At 43.0% G+C, this 24596-nt stretch overlaps 1 protein-coding gene and 1 long non-coding RNA gene across 3 annotated transcripts in view; one reads left to right on the top strand and one right to left on the bottom strand.

The window, feature by feature from the left end:
* The window catches only part of LOC146359692 (uncharacterized), a 52309-nt gene extending 33530 nt beyond the window's left edge, over positions 1 to 18779 (bottom strand). The window contains exon 1 of the long non-coding RNA XR_014786748.1: positions 18642 to 18779. This is a non-coding gene — a long non-coding RNA (uncharacterized LOC146359692). The remainder of the gene's footprint in view (positions 1 to 18641) is intronic.
* Positions 1 to 23889, top strand: part of RSPH3 (radial spoke head 3) — a 28461-nt gene extending 4572 nt beyond the window's left edge. Inside the window, exons 3-8 of one of the 2 annotated variants that reach the window (XM_084827939.1) lie at positions 3794 to 3939; positions 6132 to 6335; positions 11681 to 11843; positions 13533 to 13619; positions 15387 to 15593; positions 22296 to 23889. In XM_084827939.1, coding sequence (XP_084684065.1) covers positions 3794 to 3939; positions 6132 to 6335; positions 11681 to 11843; positions 13533 to 13619; positions 15387 to 15553 — 767 coding nt within the window. In that variant the 3' untranslated portion in view covers positions 15554 to 15593; positions 22296 to 23889. The remainder of the gene's footprint in view (positions 1 to 3793; positions 3940 to 6131; positions 6336 to 11680; positions 11844 to 13532; positions 13620 to 15386; positions 15594 to 22295) is intronic. The other variant, XM_084827938.1, reaches the window with a different exon arrangement.
* Positions 23890 to 24596: the final 707 nt, after the last annotated feature.

The following is a 24596-nucleotide window of genomic DNA, read 5'->3' as shown; positions in this document are numbered from 1 at the left end:
TGTACAGGTTTCTCAGGAGACAGGTAAGGTGGTCTGGTACTCCCAACTCTTTAAGAATTTGCCACAGTTTGTTGTGATCCACACATTCAAAGGCTTTAGCGTAGTCAATGAAGCAGAAATAGACGTTTTTCTGGAATTCTCTTGCTTTCTCCATGATCCAGTGAATGTTGGCGATTTGATCTCTAGTTCCTCTGACTCTTCGAAACCCAGCTTGTACTTCTGGTAGTTCTCAGTTCACATACTGCTGAAGCCTAACTTGTAGGATTTTGAGCATCACCTTGCTGGCATGTGAAATGAGCGCAATTGTACGGTAGTTTGAACACCCTTTGGCATTGCCCTTCTTTGGAACTGGAATGTAAACTGACCTTTTCCAATGTGGCCATTGCTGAGTGTTCCAAATTTGTTGGCATATTGAGTGCAGCACTTTAACAGCATCATCTTTTAGGATTTTAAATAGCTCAGCTGGAATACTGTCATCTCCGCTAGCTTTATTGTTAGTAATGTTTCCTAAGGCCTACTTGACTTCACTCTCTAGGATGTCCGGCTCAAGTTCAGTGACCGCACTATCATGGCTATCAGGGACATTCAGATCTTTCCTGTATAGTTCTTCTGTGTATTCTTTCCACCTCTTCTTAATCTCATCTACTTCTGTTAGGTCCCTGCCTTCTTTGTCCTTTATCATGCCCGTCTTTGCACAAAACGTTCCCTTGAGATCTCCAATTTTCTTGAAGAGATCTCTAGTCTTTCCCATTCTGTTGTTTTCCTCAGTTTCTTTGCATTGTTCATTTAAGAAGGCCTTCTTGTCTCTCCTTGCTATTTTCTGGAAATCTGCATTCAGTTGGGTATATCTTCCCCTTTCTCCCTTGCTTTTCGCTTCCCTTCTTTCCTCAGCTACTTGTAAAGCCTCATCAGACAGCCACTTGGCTTTCTTGCATTTCTTTTTCTTTGGGATGAATTTAGTTGCTGCCTCTTGAACAATGTTACAGACCTCCGTCCATAGTTCCTCAGGCACTCTGTCTATCAGGTCTAATCTCTTAAATCTATTCCTCACCTCCACTGCATATTCATAAGGGATATGATTTAGGTCATACCTGAATGGTTTAGTGGTTTTCCCTACGTTCTTCAATTTAAGCCAAAATTTTGCGATAAAGAGCTCATGATGTGAGCCACAGTCAGCTCCAGGTCTTGTTTTGACTGACTGTATAGAGCTTCTCCATCTTTGGCTGCAAAGTACATAATCAATCTGATTTCGATATTGACCGTCTGGTGGTGTCCATGTGTAGAGTCGCCTCTTGTGCTGTTGGAAAAGAGTGTTTGCTATGATCAGCGTGTTCTCTTGGCAAAACTGTATTAGCCTTTGTCCTGCTTCATTTTGTACTCCAAGGCCATGCTTGCCTGTTATCCCAGTGATTTCTTGACTTCCTACTTTAGCATTCCAATCCCCTATGATGAAGAGGACATCTTTTTTGAGTGTTAGTTCTAGAAGGTGTTGTAGGTCTTCATAGAACCGATCAACCTCAGCTTCTTCAGCCTCAGTGGTTGGGGCATAGACTTGAATTACCATGATGTTGAATGGTTTGCCTTGGATTCGTACTGAGATCATTCGATCGTTTTTGAGATTGTACCCCAGTACTGCTTTTCCCACCCTTTTGTTGACTATGAGTGCTCCTCCATTTCTTCTAAGGGATTCTTGCCCACAGTAGTAGATATGATGGTCACCTGAATTAAATTCGCCCATGCTTGTCTATTTTAGTTCGCTGATTCCCAAGATGTCGATGTTCAATCTTGCCATCTCATGTTTGACCACCTCCAGCTTACCTTGATTCATTGATCTTACGTTCCAGGTTCCTAAACAATATTGTTCTTTACAGCATCGGACTTTCTTTTCACCACCAGACACATCCACAGCTGAGTGTCCTTTCTGCTTTGGCCCAGCCGCTTCACTCTTTCTGGCGCTACTTGGAAATTCCCTCTGCTCTTCCCCAGTAGTATATTGGACACCTTCCGACCTGAGGGGCTCATTGTCTGGCGTCATATCTTTTAGCCTTGTGATACATTCCATGGGGTTTTCTTGGCAAGAATACTGGAGTGGGTTGCCATTTCCTTCTCCAGTGGACCACATTTTGTCAGAATTCTCCGCCATGACCTGTCCATCTTGGGTGGCCCTGCACGGCATAGCTTATGACTTCACTGAGTTATGCAAGCCCCTTCGCCACAACAAGGCAGTGATCCATGAAGGGGTGCCTAATGGTAGGGCCAGTCTATTGTTTATTTATATTTCCCATTCTAATACCTTGCAGCCAATTTGTATCACTTTTTTCACATTTCAGGATGAAATTGTCTATATTTTACATCTGTTTTAGCCTCAAGCTGCCAACCAAGCATGAATTCAGGAAATAAGTCCCCCACTTAACTCAGTGAGCCTTGCTGCATAACAGCTGGGCGATCCATCTGTTTTGTTGTGATGGTTTGAAGTCTAATGCAAAGAATGCATTTGTTTCTGACATGCAACTAGTGAGAAATAAACAGCTGGTGTGGGAGTGCCCTACCTTTATTAGATATAGTTGTACCTCTAATACCGAGTTTAGGCATAACTTGTTTTCAACTTTTTCTCTTACAGCCTGACTTAGATCGTAATAGGTGCTATATATTGTTGCATAGCACACATAGAATTAAGTCCCATTTTGTTAAATTGTGCTTACTCCAGGGAAGTGTGCATAAGACTGCAGCCCTACTGTGTTTAAAACCCTTCACATCCTTGATTTTGTTGTAATTTTGAAACCAACCTTGTCAGGAAGGTCAGCATCACAGTGTGCTGCAGCAGGGGAGGGGGTGGTTTTTGTTCTCCTTCCACCACATGCTCCTTTCTATGTAAAAAATAATAGACCCTCCCATGTGTTATATGCAAATGGGACAGACCCATGGATAGCTGTCCCATCAAATCTAATTTGTCTATATTATTAATATAGTAATAGTGGTAGCAGTAGTAGTAGTATTTGATGATTAATTATATTATTATGTTATTATTAAACTGTGAATTGCTAGTTTTCATACATTGAGCATTTCAGAAACTAAGGGTGGCTCCAGATGAAGTTTATGTTGTGCTCATTCACAGAATTTTAGGGCAGGGCACACAATGTCAACTTCCACTTATAATCCTCCTGTGTTTTCCTGCCACTTCCATCTTTTTTCTTACAACAACAAAAAATCTGTTAAAGAGGGAAATATCAAATAGCTGCACCATGCCTTTTGATTGGTAAGTGCTAGGAGCTGTCCATCTGGAAGCACCAAGTGAGAGGGCCAGCCAAGTACATTTTGCTGCCTGAGGCAAAGGACAAGATGGCGCCCCTGTCCCATTCCATATACAGAAGCTGACCAGACTGGCAGCTGAATCTGACTTCAACACTGGTGACAGGACAGTGTTGCACCTGAGGCCAGCAGGCTAGTTTAGGGAGTACAGGGCATGCCACATGGCACACTTAGCTGTGTCCTCCACCATCTTCCTGCCGCTCCCCACCATCCAGCATCTGCTGCCTGAGGCAGTTGCCTCACTCTGCCTAATGACAGGGTTGGCCTTGCCTAAAGCAATAACAGTTGCTATGGAAAGAGGATGTGTGTTCCACAGTTCCTGTTTCATGGCCTTCCATGGAAGAAAGGTGGTACATCAGTGGAATAAATAAGTAAAAGAGGAATAAATTCATATTGTTTCAGTAAATGTTCCATGGAACACATGTTGAATAAGGAAGATAGATAGAAGCTCCCTAAAAAGACTCCTCTTCTGTCATTGTTTCAGAATTGTACCTAGAAGAGATTGCAGACCGCATTATCGAAAATGATATAGAGTGTCAAACAGATGTTTTCCTGGAAAGACCAGACTCGCCGTTCTTCATTCCACAGAAGACTGGGGCTGATGCAGCTACACAAATTGAAGAAGGAGAGGTATTAAGGAATCTAATATTGAGTTGCATAATCTCAAGATAAGGTGTCCCCAACCAGTCGTGTCCGACTCTAGGGTGTGGTGCTCATCCCCGTTTCTAAGCCGAAGAGCCAGCGCTGTCTGAAGACACTTCCGTGGTCATGTGGCTGGCATGACTGAACACCAAGGTGCACGGAACGCTGTTACCTTTCCCGCTGAGGCAGTACCTATTTATCTACTTGCAATTTCTTGCTTTCGAACTGCTAGGTTGGCAGGAGCTGGGACTGAAGACGGGAGCTCACTCCGTCACGCAGCACTCGGGTCTCAAACTGCTGTCCTGCTGACCTTCCAGTCTGCAGTTCAGCGTCTTAACCACTAAGCCACCGCGGCCCCTTAATCTCAAGATAGCCACCTAAATTGTGCAAACCATTCTCCCCATACATTTAGCTTTCTTTTATACTTCCAGAAGTTAAAGCATTTGGAAATGTTCTGCACTTATTGCAGAATAAAATTCAGTACTGGAAGAATGGAGTAGCATATAGGACAGTTTGGATGCAAGTTTCATCCTCTGCAGTTAACAAGATGCTTCCCAATGCTCTTTGGGTCCAGCAGACATACCAAAAGGTACCATGGTTATAGCCCAGCTAAAAGCTGAACAAATAGTTCAGTCATTATGGCATGCCAAGTGATGACGTTATGGAGCTATGGCAAATGCAGCATGGGTAGTGCTAGAATTTGCCTCTCTGCTGTGAGGGGAGAGATGTTGGAGAAATCCACATCAGTTTCAAATGAGTGAAGATTCCGCAGTTGACTGGCTTTTTCTGAGTCACGCAGATCCTGCAGACTTGTGGTTTAGTAGTATAGTTTTGCAAAACATCTTCTGCATTTTGCTACTCCTGGACTGTGGACAGGTTCAGAAAGGTAGCAAATTCTGGTAAGATTTCTGCCCCTGGCAGATTTTACTACCCCTCTGTAGGGATGTACGAAACCCCTATCTGGCTCTGCTCTGGAGTATCCACGGGAGCCACCAGCCAGGACTGGCCGCAGCCGTTTGCGTCCTTGTAGTAAGCCGTGATAGGCTACGTAAGTATTTACGTAGCCTATCACGGCAAAAGGCAGGGGTGCAAATGGTGGCCGCTATGCCATTTGCGTGGCTGCCTTTTGCCGTGATAGGCTACGTACTTACGTAGCCTATTACGGCAAAGAGCAGGGGCGCAAATGGCATAGCGGCTGCCATTTGCACCCCTGCCTTTTGCCGTGATAGGCTACGTAAATATTTACGTAGCCTATTACGGCTTAATACAAGGACGCAAATGGCAGCTGCTACGACGGCCGCCATTTGCAGCCGCAGCAGCCCGGCAGTGGCCGGGCGACCAGCCAGAGCCGCCACCACCACCGGAGCCGCCGCATCCACCACCAGGTAGGTCCATCCCGGGGGGATTCCGCAGGGTGGTGAGGGGGGGAGGCTGTTCCACCACAGATTCTGGGGAGCCGGATTCTAAAGAATCCAGCCTCACTGGAGTCTGTGGCAGAATTGTCTGACATCCCTACCCCTCAAGCAAAGGAGGCTAGAGGAGAGAAATGCAACATTGGTTGGATGCAGACTTGCACTCAGCGGAGTTCTACTAGTGCTGGAAGAAGATGATTTTTCTTGGATTCCTCCTTCCTGCTGCAGCCCCTTGTGCTCCCTGAAAAGCTGTTCTGGAAGACTGAGGGACCATCCAGAAGCGTGATGGAGGTGGCACTGAAGATGCAGGGGGAAGGGGAATCAGCAAAAGTTGCCACCCCACCCCCTTCCGCCAGCAGAAAGTCTCTGCTGCATCCTGGTTCCCTGCATAAATGGAAGTAGCTCTTCCATTCATGGAGGGGCATGTTTGATCCAACCCCATATCTCCCCCTAGTAGATCTTATTATCAGCACTTTGAACAGATTTTGTTTCATGCTCAGGATAACATATCAATAACAATGAATGTAGCAATTATTATTGTTGTTATTATTATTAGCATTTACCTGACACTTCAGCATGCTTCACATACATTGTTTGTCTCAGTAATCCTTACAGCACCCTTGTAAGCTAGGTAAATATTATTAGCCCCACGTTACCAATGAAAGGCTCATCTCATCCACTGTTTCAGGCGTAAATGATTTCTCTTCCTCTTCATAAGACATGACATTGAGTGGAGAGATGCTGAACAGCGTTTGCTTTTATCTTCAGCTCTTTGAGTTTGACATTGAAGTCAAACCGATGCTTGAAGTTTTGGTTGGGAAAACCATGGAGCAAGCTTTGCTAGAAGTCTTGGAAGAAGAGGAGCTGGCCAATCTTCGGGCCCACCAGCATGCGTATCAGGAACTGCGCAATGCCGAGATGGCTGAAGTGCAACGCCTTGAAGAACGAGAGAGAAGACGCAAAGAGGAAAAGGTACACATGAGGCAAACTGCAGGTGGCCAAGCATTCTGTGGTTGTTCTTTATGTATTAATGTTGATGTCTAACTTCTTCTCTACTGGGTTCAACCTTGATTTTAAAAATATTAATTATAGATCACTGCCTTGGTTCAGATACAATGGAAAACCATGGTTTTCTGCCCTAACAAGCCCTAATAACTCTCATGTTCATGTACTCAACCCTCTCCTCCTCATCTGTGCACCAGAGGAAGAGATTGGAAGCTTTGACTTCTAATTTTAAATAAATCTCAGTGCCCTTTGACATCCAAACTCAGGGAACTATGGTTTATTTATACTCTGGATAGTGAACAAACCGGGATTTAAAATGACAGTTTGATCTCACTTGATCCTAGTTTGTTCTCACTTACTAGAGTTTTAACAAACAACACTTTCTTGAGTTCAGATGTCAAGGAGAACTGTCCATTTAAAAGCTTCCAATCCCCTCCCAGTGGAGAGGAAAGTGCAGGGTGACGCACATAAGCCCAAGGCTCACTGCACCTCATTCACATAGTGGGAATCCATGGTTTCTGATGACATCTGAAATGGGCCACTATTATCTACCTAGTATATACATACGCTCATGCAGTCACCTATATATTGTTGTTGTTCAGTCGTTCAGTCGTGTCCGACTCTTCGTGATCCCATGGACCATAGCACGCCAGGCCTTCCTGTCCTGCGCTCTCTCCCGGAGCGTGCTCAAGTTCATCTTCATTGCATTGGTGATGCTATCTAGCCATCTCATCCTCTGCCGTCCCCTTCTCCTTTTGCCTTCAGTCTTTCCCAGCATCAGGGTCTTTTCCAGGGAGTTTTCTCTTCGCATTAGGTGGCCAAAATATTGGAGCTTCAGCTTCATTATCTGTCCTTCCAATGAGCACTCAGGGTTGATTTCCTTTAGGATGGACTGATTTGACCTCCTTGCAGTCCAGGGGACTCGTAAGAGTCTCCTCCAGCACCACAGTTCGAAAGCATCAATTCTTCGGCGCTCAGCCTTCCTTATAGTCCAGCTCTCACAGCCATACATTACTACTGGGAAAACCATAGCTTTGATTAGACGGACCTTTGTTGGCAAGGTGATGTCTCTGCTTCTTACTATGCTGTCTAGGTTGGCCATAGCTTTCCTCCCAAGGAGCAAGCGTCTTTTAATTTCATGGCTACAGTCACCGTCTGCGGTGATCTTGGAGCCCAAGAAAGTAAAATCTGTCACTGCTTCCATTTCTTCCCCTTCTATATGCCAGGAAGTGATGGGGCCAGATGCCATGATCTTTGTTTTTTTAATGTTGAGTTTCAAACCAGCTTTTGCACTCTCCTCTTTCACCCTCAACAAGAGGCTCTTTAGATCCTCTTCGCTTTCTGCCATTAGGGTGGTATCGTCTGCATATCGGAGGTTGTTGATAATTCTCCCAGCAATCTTAATTCCGACCTCTGATTCATCCAACCCGGCATTTCTCATGATGTACTCTGCATATAAGTTAAATAAGCAGGGTGACAATATGCAGCCTTGTCGTACTCCTTTCCCAATTTTGAACCAATCGGTTGTTCCATGTCTGGTTCTTACTGTTGCTTCTTGACCCTCGTACAGGTTTCTCAGGAGACAGGTAAGGTGGTCTGGTACTCCCATCACTTTCAGAATTTGCCACAGTTTGTTGTGATCCACACAATCAAAGGCTTTAGCATAGTCAATGAAGCAGAAATAGACGTTTTTCTGGAATTCTCTTGCTTTCTCCATGATGCAGCGAATGTTGGCGATTTGATCTCTAGTTCCTCTGCCTCTTCTAAACCCAGCTTGTACTTCCGGTAGTTCTCGGTTCGCATACTGCTGAAGCCTAGCTTGTAGGATTTTGAGCATCACCTTGCTGGCATGTGAAATGAGCGCAATTGTGCGGTAGTTTGAACACTCTTTGGCGTTGCCCTTCTTTGGAATTGGAATGTAAACTGACCTTTTCCAGTCTTGTGGCCACTGTTGAGTGTTCCAGATTTGTTGGCATATTGAATGCAGCACTTTAACAGCATCATCTTTTAGGATTTTAAATAGCTCGGCTGGAATACTGTCATCTCCACTAGCTTTGTTGTTACTAATGCTTCCTAAGGCCCACTTGACTTCACTCTCGAGGATGTCCGGCTCAAGTTCAGTGACCGCACTATCATGGCTATCAGGGACATTCAGATCTTTCCTGTATAGTTCTTCTGTGTATTCTTTCCACCTCTTCTTAATCTCATCTGCTTCTGTTAGGTCCCTGCCTTCTTTGTCCTTTATCATGCCCGTCTTTGCACAAAACGTTCCCTTGAGATCTCCAATTTTCTTGAAGAGATCTCTAGTCTTTCCCATTCTGTTGTTTTCCTCAGTTTCTTTGCATTGTTCATTTAAGAAGGCCTTCTTGTCTCTCCTTGCTATTCTCTGGAACTCTGCATTCAGTTGGGTATATCTTCCCCTTTCTCCCTTGCTTTTCGCTTCCCTTCTTTCCTCAGCTACTTGTAAAGCCTCATCAGACAGCCACTTTGCTTTCTTGCATTTCTTTTTCTTTGGGATGGATTTCGTTGCTGCCTCCTGAACAATGTTACGGACCTCCGTCCATAGTTCCTCAGGCACTCTGTCTATCAGGTCTAATCCCTGAAATCTATTCCTCACCTCCACTGTATATTCATCAGGGATATGATTTAGGTCATACCTGAACGGTTTAGTGGTTTTCCTGACGTTCTTCAATTTAAGCCGAAATTTTGCAAGAAGCAGCTCATGATCTGAGCCACAGTCAGCTCCAGGTCTTGTTTTTACTGACTGTATGGAGCTTCTCCATCTTTGGCTGCAAAGGACATAATCAATCTGATTTCGATATTGACCATCTGGTGACGTCCATGTGTAGAGTCGCCTCTTGTGCTGTTGGAAAAGAGTGTTTGCTATGATCAGCATGTTCTCTTGGCAAAACTCTATTAGCTTTTGTCCTGCTTCATTTTGTACACCAAGGCCATGCCTGCCTGTTATCCCGGTGATTTCTTGACTTCCTACTTTAGCATTCCAATCCCCTATGATGAAGAGGACATCTTTTTTGAGTGTTAGTTCTAGAAGGTGTTGTAGGTCTTCATAGAACCGATCAACCTCAGCTTCTTCGGCCTCAGTGGTTGGGGCATAGACTTGAATTACTGTGATGTTGAATGGTTTGCCTTGGATTTGTACTGAGATCATTCTATCATTTTTAAGATTGTACCCCAGTACTGCTTTTCCCACCCTTTTGTTGACTATGAGTGCTCCTCCATTTCTTCTAAGGGATTCTTGCCCACAGTAGTAGATATGATGGTCACCTGAATTAAATTCGCCCATGCCTGTCCATTTTAGTTCGCTGATTCCCAAGATGTCGATGTTCAATCTTGCCATCTCATGTTTGACCACCTCCAGCTTACCTTGATTCATTGATCTGACATTCCAGGTTCCTAAACAGTATTGTTCTTTACAGCATCGGATTTTCTTTTCACCACCAGACACATCCACAGCTGAGTGTCCTTTCGGGTTTGGCCCAGCCGCTTCACTCTTTCTGGCGCTACTTGGAAATACCCTCTGCTCTTCCCCAGTAGCATATTGGACACCTTCCGACCTGAGGGGCTCATCTTCCATCGTCATATCTTTTAGCCTTGTGATACGTTCCATGGGGTTTTCTTGGCAAGAATACTGGAGTGGGTTGCCATTTCCTTCTCCAGTGGACCACATTTTGTCAGAACTCTCTGCCATGACCTGTCCGTCTTGGGTGGCCCTGCACGGCATAGCTTATGGCTTCACTGAGTTACGCAAGCCCCTTCGCCACAACAAGGCAGTGATCCATGAAGGGGCACCTATATATATATATATATATATATATACACATATATATACACACACACACACACACATACACACATGCAGAAATTGTACATTCCGTGTAATGTGTATTCATGCCCTCTGCGTATACTTGTTTGAACCTGGTGCGTAGATAGCATACAAAAGAAGAGTTTATGAAAAAATTACATTTATTTATTTTTAAATGGCTGCTCTCAGGTGCTCTTAGCATTTGAAATAAGACTTGAAATGAAGAGTCTTAAGGATGAATTTGATGTTATCTCAGCACATGTGTGTTCCAAAATCTGTGTTTGCTAAGATAATGAGAATGCAGGGGTGTGGAGTCCTTATAGAGAAGGAGGCTTAACTCTTCGCATACCCACCAAGTGTGCCTTGCAAATACTTTCCATGTTCAGAGAGAACACACTCTTCTCACCTGAGACAAACTAGCAACCATTTGTAGCTGGAGCAGTGATTCCTAAATCCCTGATTTCAAACCAAGGTGGTTTTCACTGACCTGAAGTCAAATACAGGTCATCTAAATCTGACATCACAGCTTTTCTTCTAGCAAATAAAATATGGCAAGCTAATATCAAACCATCAGGCAGCCACTTACTAATGTGATGACCGAGGCATGCAGCCTTCATCGTGTACAAGTGGATTTTTGGCTTTTTCCGTGCACCATCCTTGTAACATCTGAAGACAGTTTGGGTCTCACCAGGGTTGTGGAAATGCAGAGCTGTGCTTTGACAGAACAAAGGGAGCAGGACTACAAGCACAGTGTGGGGGTGGGGGGGAAGAGAGGCAGTGCTGTGGGTGGGTGCCCCTCGCCTGGTCATCTGGAAGCAATTGTTATTCACCATAGTCACCAGGCAACCACTTAATTACATTTCTGCCTTAACCCACCAAAGAACACATCATCTGCTTTGCCATCAGCTGGGCTGGTGTCTTCACCCAAAGTCAGTACCCCAAAAATAGTTTCTGTATAGTTTTACTCAATGGAAGAAAATAAACATTAGAGCAGCCTTCCCCAACCTGGTACCCTCCAGATGTTTGGGACTTCAACTCCCATCAGCTCCAGCCAATGGCCAGGAATGCTAGGAGTTGAAATCCAAAACATCTGGAGGGTGGCTAGTTGGGGAAGGCTCTATTAAAACAATTGATTTAAAGAAGGATCTCTGAATATGCCATATTGTTTTGAGGGATTTTTGGTTTGGGCATGATTTTTTTTTCAGAATAATTTGGTCACACACACCCCAGAATAGTTTCTTTATACATTGCCCAAGTTAATCATGTGATCTTCATAATTAAATAGTTGCATTTAAATATAGTGTGATTACTCCTGATGTTTCTCAGGATTCCATAAGCTTTTCAGTGCTTAATGTGTGTGTATGGGGGGTGGGGGGAGTTAGCTCTATTTTTAAAAGTCCCAGCAGGTTTTATGGACTATGAAAAAAAAAATATCTACACTACTAAACGCTACATGCACCTTTAAAAATTTTTTTTAATTTTTTTAAAGGAACGCCGTATGATGCAGCAGATGGAAATACAGGAAATACAGACAGAAGTCACTGAGAAAGTCGCAGCTCGGGCATTCGCTCTGCAGTACCTGTCAAACCTCATTCCTTCGGTCTTTACTAATCTTCGGAATAAGGGGTTCTTCTATGATCAAATAGAAAGTGGTGTGTGCCATTCTTTATTGAACATAAATGTTGAATAATCCCCCTAAATCATTCTGGCTACTAACACCTGGCCCTGAAAAAAATCAATACACAAGAATATTTGGAGTATTACAGAGGACTTTATACAGTAGTGTAGTGGCAATTCAGAAGTGGAGGGTCCCATCGTGACAGTCACAGCCACGCCCCCTTCTAAGATTGTACAACCCTGTAAGATATACCGCCTTCAACTGGGATCTAAAAACAGTGCAGCTGAGAGTAAGGCAGGGGTATTTCAACTGGATGTCTGAGAAGAAATGCAGGGGTGTTAATCTTTTTCACTCACTCACTCAATCACAAGCATTTTAGGTTTTCAAAATATGATACTCTATGGAAGCTTCACCCTCTCAACTCAGCCCTCATGGGCAGATCCCTTCCCATTTAAACAGCCCCCTCGCACACTCCCTTAGTGTCCCAGCATTACCCATTAGCCTTTCCTAAGCCCCTTCATTATGAACTTGAGCACACTCCGGGAGAGAGCGTCCTGGCGTGCTATGGTCCATGGGGTCACGAAGAGTCGGACACGACTGAACAACAACAACAACAAGCCCCTTCATTATATCTCTCCCATCCTGCAACAGAAACGTCCACACACCCAGCTGGATTGAAACACACACACACACACACACCTTCTTTCTCCTCTCCCCGCAACTGATTTTTTCGGTTTCCCTCCCCTCCACCAGGGTTGGTTTGCCCAGATACATGCCAACCTTGTACCAAAAAGTGTAGCTGACAGAGCAGGTTGCATTTGGCAGTTCTGCTTACTGTAGAAATTAATGTTCAAGAATCAACAGTGCAATCCAATGGGTGTTTATTTCAAGTTAAATTTACAGAGATCTTGGGAAGGCAGCTAAGGCTGCAGTCCTACACACACTTACCTGGGAGAAAGCCCAGTTGGCAACTGAACATAGTGGGACTGACTTCTGAGTAAACATGCATAGGATTGTGCGATAAATCCTAAAAACTGGCACAAACCAGCCACCTGCCCTGCCCCATAAGTAAATAATGGTGGCAGGCCCCACCCACCCCGCTGCTGCCGTGGCCAGCAGCAGCCCCGAAAGGATGGCCAGTGTTGCAGGACAGGAGACGAGGGCAGCACCGGGCGCGCGGGCGCGGAACAGGGACGGGCGGAGAAGCCAAGAGCTGGGGCGGAGAAGCCAAGAGCTGGGGAGGAGAAGGGAGGGGCGAGACGAGACGAGGCTGCAGAGGTGCCTTCGGCTCCCTCGCTCGCTTTGTCTGGCCAGCCCTGCGCAGTAGACGAGAGGCAGCCAAGAGACAGCCGCTGGCACTCCCTCTGCTCCCTCCTCCTTCCCTCGCAGACTGCGCGGCCTGGAGCGACCACCCAACTCAGCGCAGGAGAATATTTGTTATCTTCAGGTTTTCTAAATCGTATTGATTTCATTAACATTTTTTTAAAAAACCTCAAAGTGGTTTACAAGATAAAAATCCATAATATAAATGATATTACAGTAAAACAAACTAAACTGAATTATAACAGCAGCTTAAACTAGAAAGCCATAAAGAGGCATAAATGTTGTGGCTGTTAATTGAAGGCTTAGGAAAACAGGACCATCTTAGCCTGATGCCTAATGACAATATAAACTAATGTCACCAAGCAAAATGTAATGCTTGTTTTGCTCTCATATTATGTAGATGTGGAGGAAGGATTCCTTCCATATTTAATGGACTGCGTAGAAGAGATCATGAAGAAAAGACTTCAAGGAAAAATAATGACTGACTGTAAGTTTGTAGAAATGAGTTAGTAAAAACAGGCTAATGTTTTATCAATACTGATTATTATAGAATAGCAAAATCATAGTGCTGTGATCAACTGTGATATTAGCTAATTATAATTAGAATAATATTTTTAATGAATATTTCAAACACATTTATTGTTAGCTTGTAAATTATCCATGAAGAGTTAATGTATGAAGACTAAATCCATGAAGACATAATGTAGTTAAAATCTGGAGAACTATCAGATCCTATTAAAGGAGTCCAAATGCTACACCTTTGTTAGTAAATAATAGGGAGGATGATTCTAAAACCATCTTAAAGACCTACATTGACATGGGGAAACTTTCATTACAGCCCAGTATTTTAAATGTCATTAAACTATTTATGTAGATCATATAGAATATCTGATTCTGTTGTTAACTGTATACTTTTTGGCACTTTTTGGCTCCACTGATTTGAGCTCTCCTTCCTACTGAAATCAGGGCCAAAGCAGACATTACGTTAAATCCAGATCTAGCAGCTATGTCTTTGTAAAAAAAAATACTCTAGAGTAGGCACAGAGGGCCTGATCCAGATCAGGCCCACAATAGTGGGGGGGGAGGATTAAACCCCTCCTATCCCGCATGCTAGTGTCCCAAAGCAGATCAGATCCCCTGTGCCCACTGTAGAGTAAAAGTGGAGGAAAGACACAGCTGGTAGATATGGAGTCAAAGCAATGTCTGTTTTGGCCCTCAGTGAACACAAGAGCCATAGAGAAGGAGGCTATCAAACAATGGCCAAGATCCAGAGCCCTACCTTAGGTATGCTTTCCAGTGGCCTTCCCCAACCTGGTGCCCTCCAGATGTGTTGGGACTACAACTCCCCCCCACTTCACCCTTCACCCCCTAGCCAGGTTAGGAATGATGGGAGTTGTAGTCCAACACGTCTGGAGGTTACCTGGTTGGGGAAGGATGCTTTAGGGTTTGCACATGCCCAATGGGCCTTTTGACTGTCTATGGGGAGCAAACCCCCCATGTTGTGTCAAAACACAAGCAGGGCATACAAAAGCTAGGGTTCTTCCAGACAGATGGCTCCTAGTGCTGTCAATCAAAAGCCTTGTGCAGCTATTCCATCTTTCCTTCCTTAATGGGTTTTCTGTGGCAGATAAAAAGGGAAACAATGGGAGGGTTACAGGCGGAAGATGATGATGGTCGGGTGGCCCTCTAAAAATTCTCTATTTGAAGCAGGGTGATTGCACAATAAAAACCTCATCAGGAAGCACCCCTAGTTATATGACACTCTCTTTATTGTCATCAACGCTGCTAAGGAGCTCAAAAAGCACAAGAACATCCAAAGATACTGGTGGTAGAGTAAGGGCACAGTCCTATGCATGTTACACAGCAATAAGTCCTACAGCTCCCAGCATTCCTCCCCCAACCAAGCTGGCTGGGGAAGGGAGTTGTAAGACTCCCTGCTCTCTAAGCATGCATAGGAGTACACCCTAAAAGAGTTAGTTGCTGATTTAGATTTCTTTGGTCTCCATCTTCCTGCACATATAATTCTCAGCTTCTAAAATCTGCCCTTCTTGTTGCATTTATTTTATGACCCAGGCATGTTTTATCAATTATATATTCTTTTACAATGGACATGCCCTTCCCTGAACCCTTGCAGATGAGGCAGATTATATATCAAAATTTAATTGACTCAATTGCTTTGCTGACTGTATTTTAGTAGAGATTATCTAAATGTTTCCTTGGATAAACTTTTAACTCCAAGTAACTAACCTTTCAGGGATAATTAATGAGGTGGCTGGAAAGAGATTGGAAGACTTCGCTGAAAATCAGTTCTTTGATCACTATCAAATAGATAACCCCCATCGGCATTCCTTTCAGAACGATTCTAGCAAACTCTTTGGTGGTGGATCTACAAAATCTTTTGGAGCCTTAGATCAGTCATAAACTAAAATGCCTAGACCCCAATGATCATGCAAAGAATCAGGTAAATTGTTGGTCCTTTCAAAAAGATATACGTGTAAGCAAATGTATAAGATGCACACTGGGGCAAAAAATCTCAACCAAGTATAACCTGATGGGATCTGAGCTAGTGGCGACCACCCAATAAAGAGATCTTGGGGTTGTGGTGGACAACTCAGTGAAAATGTCGACCCAGTGTGCAGCTGCTGTAAAAAAAGACAAACTCCATGTTAGGCAAAATTAGAAAAGGAACTGAGAATAAAATAGCCAATATCATACTGCCTTTATACAAATCTATGGTGCAACCACACTTGGCATACTGTGTACAGTTCTGGTCACCATACCTAAAAAAAGATATTGTAGAGCTGGAAAAAGTGCAGAAAAGAGCAACTAAAATTATCAAGGGGCTGGAACTTCCCCCCTATGACGGAAGGTTACAACAGCTGGGCTTGTTTAGCTTGGAAAAAAGGAGGGCAAGAGGAGACATGATAGAGCTCTACAAAATTATGCATGGCATGGAGAATGTGGATAGGGAGACATTTATCTTAGCGTTGTGCAAGGGCCCCTCCATCCACCTCAGAGGCCAGTTCAATGCTTCTGAGGGGGGCCTGATTAACTTCGGGCTGCTTCGGGGGGGGGGGCGACCCGCTTCGGCCTACTCAGTAGTCTCACCTGCTCAGTAGTGTCTCTGTGTGTGTGTGTGTATTCATGCATGTGCCCATTTATACTGTTGTGGTTACTGTTGTGTGATTATTGGGTTTGCCTGAAACAATGGCGGATGAGAGTCTGGGATTTAACAAAATCAATGTTACTATTCCTTGGTAAACAGTTGATGTCACTTTATGGGAGCTGGTTGTTGGAGGCTGGTTTTCTTGATACAGAGATCTCTCTGGAATATTAGTTTAGAATGAGAAATCCATCAAAATTTGGGGAAGGTGGCACATCCCACCCCTCCATCTAAAGCAAGGGTAGGCAGCCTGTGGACCTAGGGCCTAATTTCACAAGGCTTCTGCAAACGATCATTTCAGACATCTGAGGAGAGCAATCTGTCCATCCCCCAGCAGCTGGATGAGGAGGAAGGAGAGGGCCTTTCTACATGAGGCTTTTATTGTGCACTCCTGATTGCTCACTCACAGTAGTTTGCAGGCCCTTTACACAATGTCATCATCCTCCAGGGCCTCTCCTGTGCTTTGCAACCATTATCATGGGGGGGGGGGGTCCTAAGGAGGACAGTCTGCTATTATTTAGAAGTGGCGGAATGAGAGTCTCATTTAATTGCGCAATTCCGCTTTACCACAGTGCCATCTAGTGGTTGTATAATGAAACATATAGAATGGCAGAGAAAGAAAAATCCCAGAAAAAAAGCATGTGTAAGGGAGCCAGTCTTAATCCTGCAAAGAATCCAGAAGCCTCAGTAAAGGTGTAGGTTAAAAGTCTCATGTAGAAATGCCCAGAGAGAGAGAGAGAGAGAGATCTAATAATAAAGGCAAAGGTAAAAAATCACCAGAAGGGGGTGGTGGAAAGAGAGAAAAAAGAGGTGACAGGAAAAAAAAGAGAAAGAGAAGTGGGAACCCCAGTTAGGGGTTCACTCATATGAAGGTCACAGCAAAGATGAAGTTAATATAACCTCTGCCTTGAAGACTGAAATATCAGAATGAACATTTATCCATGCAAAAGTTCAGTAAGCACTCTGAAATGCTTGCAATCTCACATTGTCTGTGCTTACTGCATTTGATCATATTTGTTGTGAAGGATAAAATATGATGCAGCCTTCTAGGAACAAAGGGTTTTATCTGAGATAACAGAAGGACATAATCCATGTAAACAATTATTTCAGCTTCAGAGTTAAGAATGAATGTGTTTACTAGCCATTCAAATGGATGAGATTTTAAAATGCGTAACACTGGCTGGATCATGCCTTGAATATTTGGAGATACCCTTAAAATAACTGACTTCACTGACATTCAGTATGTTTCACCACTAGATGTCAGTAATAGTATTAGAAGCAAAAATGATACACCTGACCTTTTGGTGAATGGCTTTGTTCTTACCCCCTTTAGCTTGCTAAAGTATGTATATTTAGTAACAGCGCAATCTTATGCATGTCTTCTCAGAAGTAAAGCCTACTGAGTTCAATGAAACTTTTGCCAGGTACATGGCAGCATAATACTGCAGAAGTCAGCCCCGCTGATTTCAATGGGATTTACTCCAAAGTAATGGTTGTATCCCATGGATTGTATCCAATGTTAATCTAACTTAGGTCCAGTTCATTTCAATTGATCTACTCTAAGTAGGACTAGAATCATAGACTAGTAGACTAACATTGATACATCCCAGTGTGTGCATAGGATTGCAGCCTAACTGTGGAATCCTATACATGTCCCCTCAGAAGTAACCCCCAGTGTCTTCAATGGGCATTCTGGTAAGTATATTATAGGACAGACTGCAATACTGTTCATACTTACCTGGGAGTAAGTCCCATTGACATTCCTGGGGCTTGCTTCTGAGTAGACATGCTTCAGGATGACACTGTTAGCATCTTTCATTCGCAGCCCATATAACCATTTTTGTCATGAGTATTCTGGGGAGACCTTTGTTTCGGAACCACTCTGGGCAACCTTTAACATCCAAAAGAAAATGAGACTTCATGCTGGAGCATAATGCAGGTTACTCTTTCCTCACAAATCCCACCTCTGGGCTGGCAGACGTTCCTGGGAATCCAAAAACAGCTGGGAGGAAAGCTGGTATCATTCTAGTCACAATGTCCCTATTTCATTCCAGTGGAGTCCCAAACTACTGCATATCAGTCTGTATCAGACTTCCCTAACTTGATGTCCTCCAGATGTGTTGGACTGCAACTCCCATCACCCCTTGACCAGCATGGTGGGAACTGAAGCCCAACACATTGGGAGGGCACCAGGTTGGGGAAGGCTGCTCTATATTATTATCTCGTAAGGTAGTATGCATGTAGCAGCCATAGCTTACCTGCAAGTTGCATGCTTTACATATTAAAAGGCTCTCAGGAGCAATCCCTGGCACCTCCAGTTACAAGAGTAGGAAGCCTGAGTAATACCTTTATCTGAAATCCCAGAGAGCTCCAGGCAGTCAAAGTAGACAGTACCAGGCCGGGTGGACCAGAGGTTTCACTCGGTATAAGTCAGGCTGAACGTTCCTTTCACAACGTCTTCATGGTCATGTTCTGGCTTAAGATGTGTTGGATCAGAATGTGCCAGAACTAATATTGGCCGATGAGTCAGCCTCGTCAACAGTCACAGCAGAATGCTGAATAACGTTAATGAATTACTTTAGGTGTGGTTATGAGTACGGATGTACGAGTCAGTCAATATCCGGTCTGTATCGGTTTCATATGTATTCAGTCGTGTGTTCCAGTGGAGGCTGGTGGCTCCAATGTCAGTGAGCGCTGAATCTGGTAGAGGTTTCAGTCAGAACTCTGAAGTGCGAAGCACCTTGGATAGCTCCTTTAGAGTTCTGACTGGTTCTGACTGACACCTGGAGTGGATTCACCACCCTACCGACATTGAAGCCACCAGTTTCCCCTGGTGTGTTCTGTCCAACTCCATCGTTCTATGGATTTTTCTTTTTAAAAACCACATGAAAATTTACATTTGCTTTCATACACCACTTTCCCTAACATATGCATTTTGCATACCTCGTTCCCTAATATACGCATTTTTGTATGCAACTTTCCCTAATATACAGTTTTGTATGCAATTTTGGAGCTGAGAACCACATCACAACGTTCAGAGAAGTGTGGGATTCAAAGGGTAACCATGTCCTGATCCATATATTAATCTAGGGCCATATCCCTCTTGTATATATAGACCTCGTAGCACACACAGTGACATCTGTTGCAGTATTTTGGATGTTACAGAATAAAAAGTGGGGGAAATGCTAGAAAAGTGGTATACAGAATGCATAATGTGCTTCAACAGTTCAGTGCACTTCAATACCAATAAGAAGCACTAGTGTAGATCTAGCAAATTAGGTCAGTTTGCTTAAAAATGCAGGCCAAGTGAAATTTTCCACCATCCCTAATTATGAGTGTATCTAGTCCAGGACACCTTCTTAAAACTGGGAATTTTGACCAGTTGTAGGTCAGAACTGAGGTGCAGAATACATCTGTCATCTTTTCTATAATCCCTAGTGTCAAGAAATCTAGTTTCTTTTTGAGATTTGACTGCTTGTAAAAAAAACACAAAAACCCTCCATTTCATGAAGATGGGCCTGCACACACTCCTTAAACCACCTGCCTGTGTTATCTCCTGCTATTTTAGTCTCCAGGCCCTTCAAAGCCAGAGCAGAATTTTTGCCAATTAGACTGAATAATTTCAGCTGGGTTGCTGTGAGAACCTTCCACACACATCACTCCTGACAGCTTGAGGAAATTATTCAGCCAGCCAGGTGAACGTAGGAAGCTGCCTTATACTGAACCAGACCATTGGTCTATCTAGTCCCGTATTGTCTACACTAACTGGCAGCAATGGCTCTCCAGGGTTTCAGGCAGGAATTTTCCCAGCCCTACCTGGAGAGGCTGGGGATCGAACTTAGGACCTTCTGCATGCAAAGCAGGTGCTCTACCCAGTAGCCACATCCCACCCCCTGTAGGGATTGGCTAAGGAGGCTCACCTCACATTTGTTGAAGACTTGTATGTATAAAGCAAGAGGGGCTAATGCTGGTCTTCACCTTCATCTTGGCTTTGTGCATTCTTATCCTTCGTCTTGCTTTTGGCTTGTGACTCCAAGGATCTCGGTTTGGGCCCTGTCCTATTTGAAGACCTGTACTTAGGTAACATAAACGGCAGGTCTAGGTAACTTTTGTTATTTTTTGCCTGAGGTGTTGTTTCCAAACTTACTCTGATTCTTTTATGCCTTTTATTCCTTTCTTCCCCCTTCCCCACTTTAAATAAACATAACACTTACCTCAAGGGTTGTGTGTGCTTCCTTCCAATTAAGCCTTGGTACTAAATTCAGAGCCTTCTGCTTGGGTAATTGCTACTATTTAATGTTTGGGGCTTGAGGCTTAGGAATAGGGTGTGATGGCTGAACCCCTATTCCCTAAGCCTTAAGAGTAACCTGCAAGCTCTGAGAGTCCCCTGGCTCAGGCTGAGGTGGATGTAAGGAGTGGTGGCAGTCTACTTTGATCATTATTTGTCCTGCCTACACTGCCGGAAGCTGGGGTAAGCCTTTCCTCCATTCACACCTATATATGAATATACAGGAGCCAGAGCAAACTAGTGTTAATGCATTCCCTCTAAGACACAGATCTGGATGGTGTAGCAACCTGATGAAGCTGGACGGTTGTTCTCTACACCCCTGAGTTGGTAGTGTGACTTTGTTTTGGCACAGTTACATTTCATCTATCCATATCAGAAGGACGGAAACGTAATTCATGACAAGTTTGGGGGCTTCACATTCTTATCTTTTCTGCTTGAATCATTCTGTACTAACAGGTGAATACTGCAGAATGCATTCACTCTGCTGCCTCATGTATCTTAGTGCATACTGATTGCTATGCCAACAGTTCAAGTGGAATATTGCCACTTAAAAGAACACTGCTGCATTCCACTGCAGCAAATCGGTTTAACCATTAACGGCACATGGAAATAGCCCCACCTTGTCAAAACCTGTCACCTATTCTCCCTGCTCTCATCAGAACAATCTGTAATTATTAACAAAGTCCATGTTATAAAACAAAGCCTGAAAGTGAAATACATGCAGTCGGATCCAGGTTTAGTCACGCTGGGAGAAGGCTCATTGAAATCACTAAGATGACTAAGTGAAATCCCATGGATTTTTAATGGGTCTAAGTATAACTAAATCTGGATCCAACCCTAAGAAAAATAATTATTACATATTCTGAATATTCTAAGTGATGGGGGGGGTGTACATGCAGCATTTTTGCATGTATAGATTTCTAGGTCACAAAAGCATGGCTTTATTTGCTTGGCAGTCATTGAAGCAATGACTTGTATGGAAACATTGGTGCAACCTTGCCAATGTAGTGATGTGAAGCAGACACCAGGTTGGGGAAGATTGCTCTATATTATCCCAAAGAGTAGTATGCATGTAGTAGCCGTAGCTTAGCTGTGAGTTGCATGCTTTTAAAAGTTAAAAGGCAGGAATCCTGAACAGCAGCTCGCCACACTGCAGCATTTTGTTGCAGGTTCTACTTGACTCTTGAAACACTCAAAAGATGCCTAGCTATTAGGAAAAAACATCAGCCACCATCTTGAACCCATCAATCCACTCAGCAAATGAATGATCAGCCAGCAGCTGTAATAATATTGTCTCTATTTCATAACAAAGGTTGGGATCTATATCGAGCAATAATTCTCCTGTAAGAATATATCCTATATGGGATTGATCGGGCCAAAGTTAAGAAATTTGTGACACTGTTTTCAATGGGAAAGTGAAGCATGTATTTAACTTTCTCCCACTGAAATCAATGGAGCTTTAAAATGTGTTTTAACTTTGGCTGGATCATGCCATATGTCAGCCATCCCCAACCTCCAGATATGTTAGACTACAACTCTCATCATGCTGGCCAGGGTGATGGGAGTTGTAGTCCAACACATCTGGAGGGCAGCAGGTTGGGGAAAGCTACCATATGTTAAATCTTGTGATGGGATTTTTAAAAAATTATTTGTTCTGGTCTCTGTATGTACATGATACTTAGTGTTAAATTATTTTTTCTGTGTTTCTACAGGGAATCTAATCTATACAAGATTTCACATCATCATTTGGGAACATCTACTGAATACTGAATTTGTTCTGGTGAAAACTGTCCTGAGGGCAAACAATAAATGGGACACTACTAATTTTCAAATGTTTGCAAACTCCGTGATTTTATTTAATCATCAACCTAATTTGTTCTAAGAAGATATAATTATTTGCTTTTATTTCTGTTATTATTTATTGTAATTGTATAGATAACAAAGCTTACTATACTATTAATATGACAAAAATACATAAATGTTGCATGTGCATATATTTTTTCAGTACATAGCTTTCATTATACTCTTTTTAGCTGTTATTAGTTTTAATATTGTTATATGTTTGTGTTGATTGTATTTTGTTTAATGTCCTGGGGACTGTTATTAGTTTTAATATTGTTATATGTTTGTGTTGATTGTATTTTGTTTAATGTCCTGGGGACTGTTTGTTAAGAGTGTTTATAAGAGGGGATATAACTCTTATGAATAGAAATAAATATACATACTATTCGTTGTTATATATGCTTTATATAAAAAGTATTAAAATGTATTAAAAATATATGTTCTACTTTTAGAAACTGTTGTTTTATTTTGTAACATCCTTATAGCTGTTCCTGGGATATAATTACTTTCATATAACTACTGCTCTTTTTTCTATTATATTCTGTTGAATTGTGGAGTTTATACATACACACGTTTGTAGAAAATAGAAGGATAATTCCATTTTCACTCTGTTTTGTTGCTTCTGAAGTCAGAGAGGCATTTTCCACTTAAAGAGTGTATCTATGTTACAGGGGACGCGTGTCTGCCACCAACCTCCTCCCACTTATCTTAGGGACACTAAGGCTACAATCCTATACCCACTTTCCTGGGAGTAAGTTTCATTAAACTCAATGGCACTTACTTCTAAGTTAACATGTACAGGATTGCATTCTGAAGAATCGCTTATAACTGCATGAAGGTTTTAAAACACGTACATAGTCAGTATGGAGGGACTGGCCAGTATAGGAGCTGTGGCACACTGGGAATTAACCCTTCCCTCCCTGCCATGATCCCAATGGACACCATTACCCCTGCAGCCGTTAGGCCCAGAAAGGGAGCTCCCATTGGTGCCAATGAGAGCAATGTTGAGTTAAAGAAATGCGTGGTGTGACAACTTCTTGTTCAACATTTCTAAATTCCCTGCAAGCAATAGCCAATGATGGGAATATGCTGAGTGCAATAATGTATGTCACGTTTCTTTTAGTAGATATTATGGGGAGAGACACAGGTTTGCAGCCACCCATGTGTCCCCTTTCACATCTAGTTAGGCACCAAAATTAATCTTTTACTGGTATAAACCAACTACTGACCAACACTGAGAAATAAAAGGAGTGATTGCTGTTTAATGTTTTGTATTTTTCTTGAGAAACTGTACTGCATTCTTGGTTCCCAGCAGAAGGTCACTTGTTTGATACTTTTCTGTGGCTGAGTTTATATTTACAGATTTAATGTAAGTCTGTAATCATATCTGTACTTTTCAGATTACTTCGGTAAAAACAAATATGCCGTGACGATATTTCTATGATATAAAGTTTTTCTGATGATAAAAAACACCCCATGACAGGTTCCCAATCTGGTTTTGCATGAATGTTTGTTTTATGGTCTGCTAGTAGTTCTAGGACAGTATTCAATGCTGCCGTTTGACTCTAGTGCCATTGACATAGCGCAAAAAGAAGTGATGTCTAGCACAATGCCAATAGCATGCGCTAGAGTGATAGGTTTTCCAGGGAGGTTCATATCATCAGCAGTGCCAGTTAGATAATAAAAAGCCCTTTAGAAAATCTTGGATCCTGTCCCGTCCCTTAAATCTTGAAATGTATTGGCTAGGTGAACCTCCTTTGGAAGGAAGTTCCACATGGAAGGTGGTACTCTGGAGAAGGCCCTGGCTTTGGTAACCACCTGCTGAACTTCAGATGAGGGGAAACCCACAATCCAGATGTCCTCAAGGCACATGGGACATCATATGTGGATGGTGTGGACTGAATTCCCAGTGGAAAGAAACTGCAGGGTAGATGATGGAGCAGAGATGAAACTTGCACAGGAGACCAGCTTTCCCCCCTTATTTATGCATTTATTTACACCACCAGTCCATACACGTTTGCCCTAATCAGGCAAATAGCACTGCAGGGAGGTGTTTCATTGGTAGGGTGGCCACTTACACATCACCAACAAAAAAGGACAAAACAGGACACCAATTTGCATAATGTTTGCATATGCTAATTTTTATATATACCTGCAAAACTAGAAATAAT

Source organism: Heloderma suspectum, chromosome 1, assembly GCF_057233095.1.
Source record: "Heloderma suspectum isolate Gila_16-S chromosome 1, 16-S_ref, whole genome shotgun sequence".
NCBI classification, from domain to species: Eukaryota; Metazoa; Chordata; class Lepidosauria; order Squamata; family Helodermatidae; genus Heloderma; species Heloderma suspectum.
The sequence above is the reverse complement of the archived record's forward strand: the minus strand, read 5'-3'. Positions and strand labels throughout refer to the sequence as shown.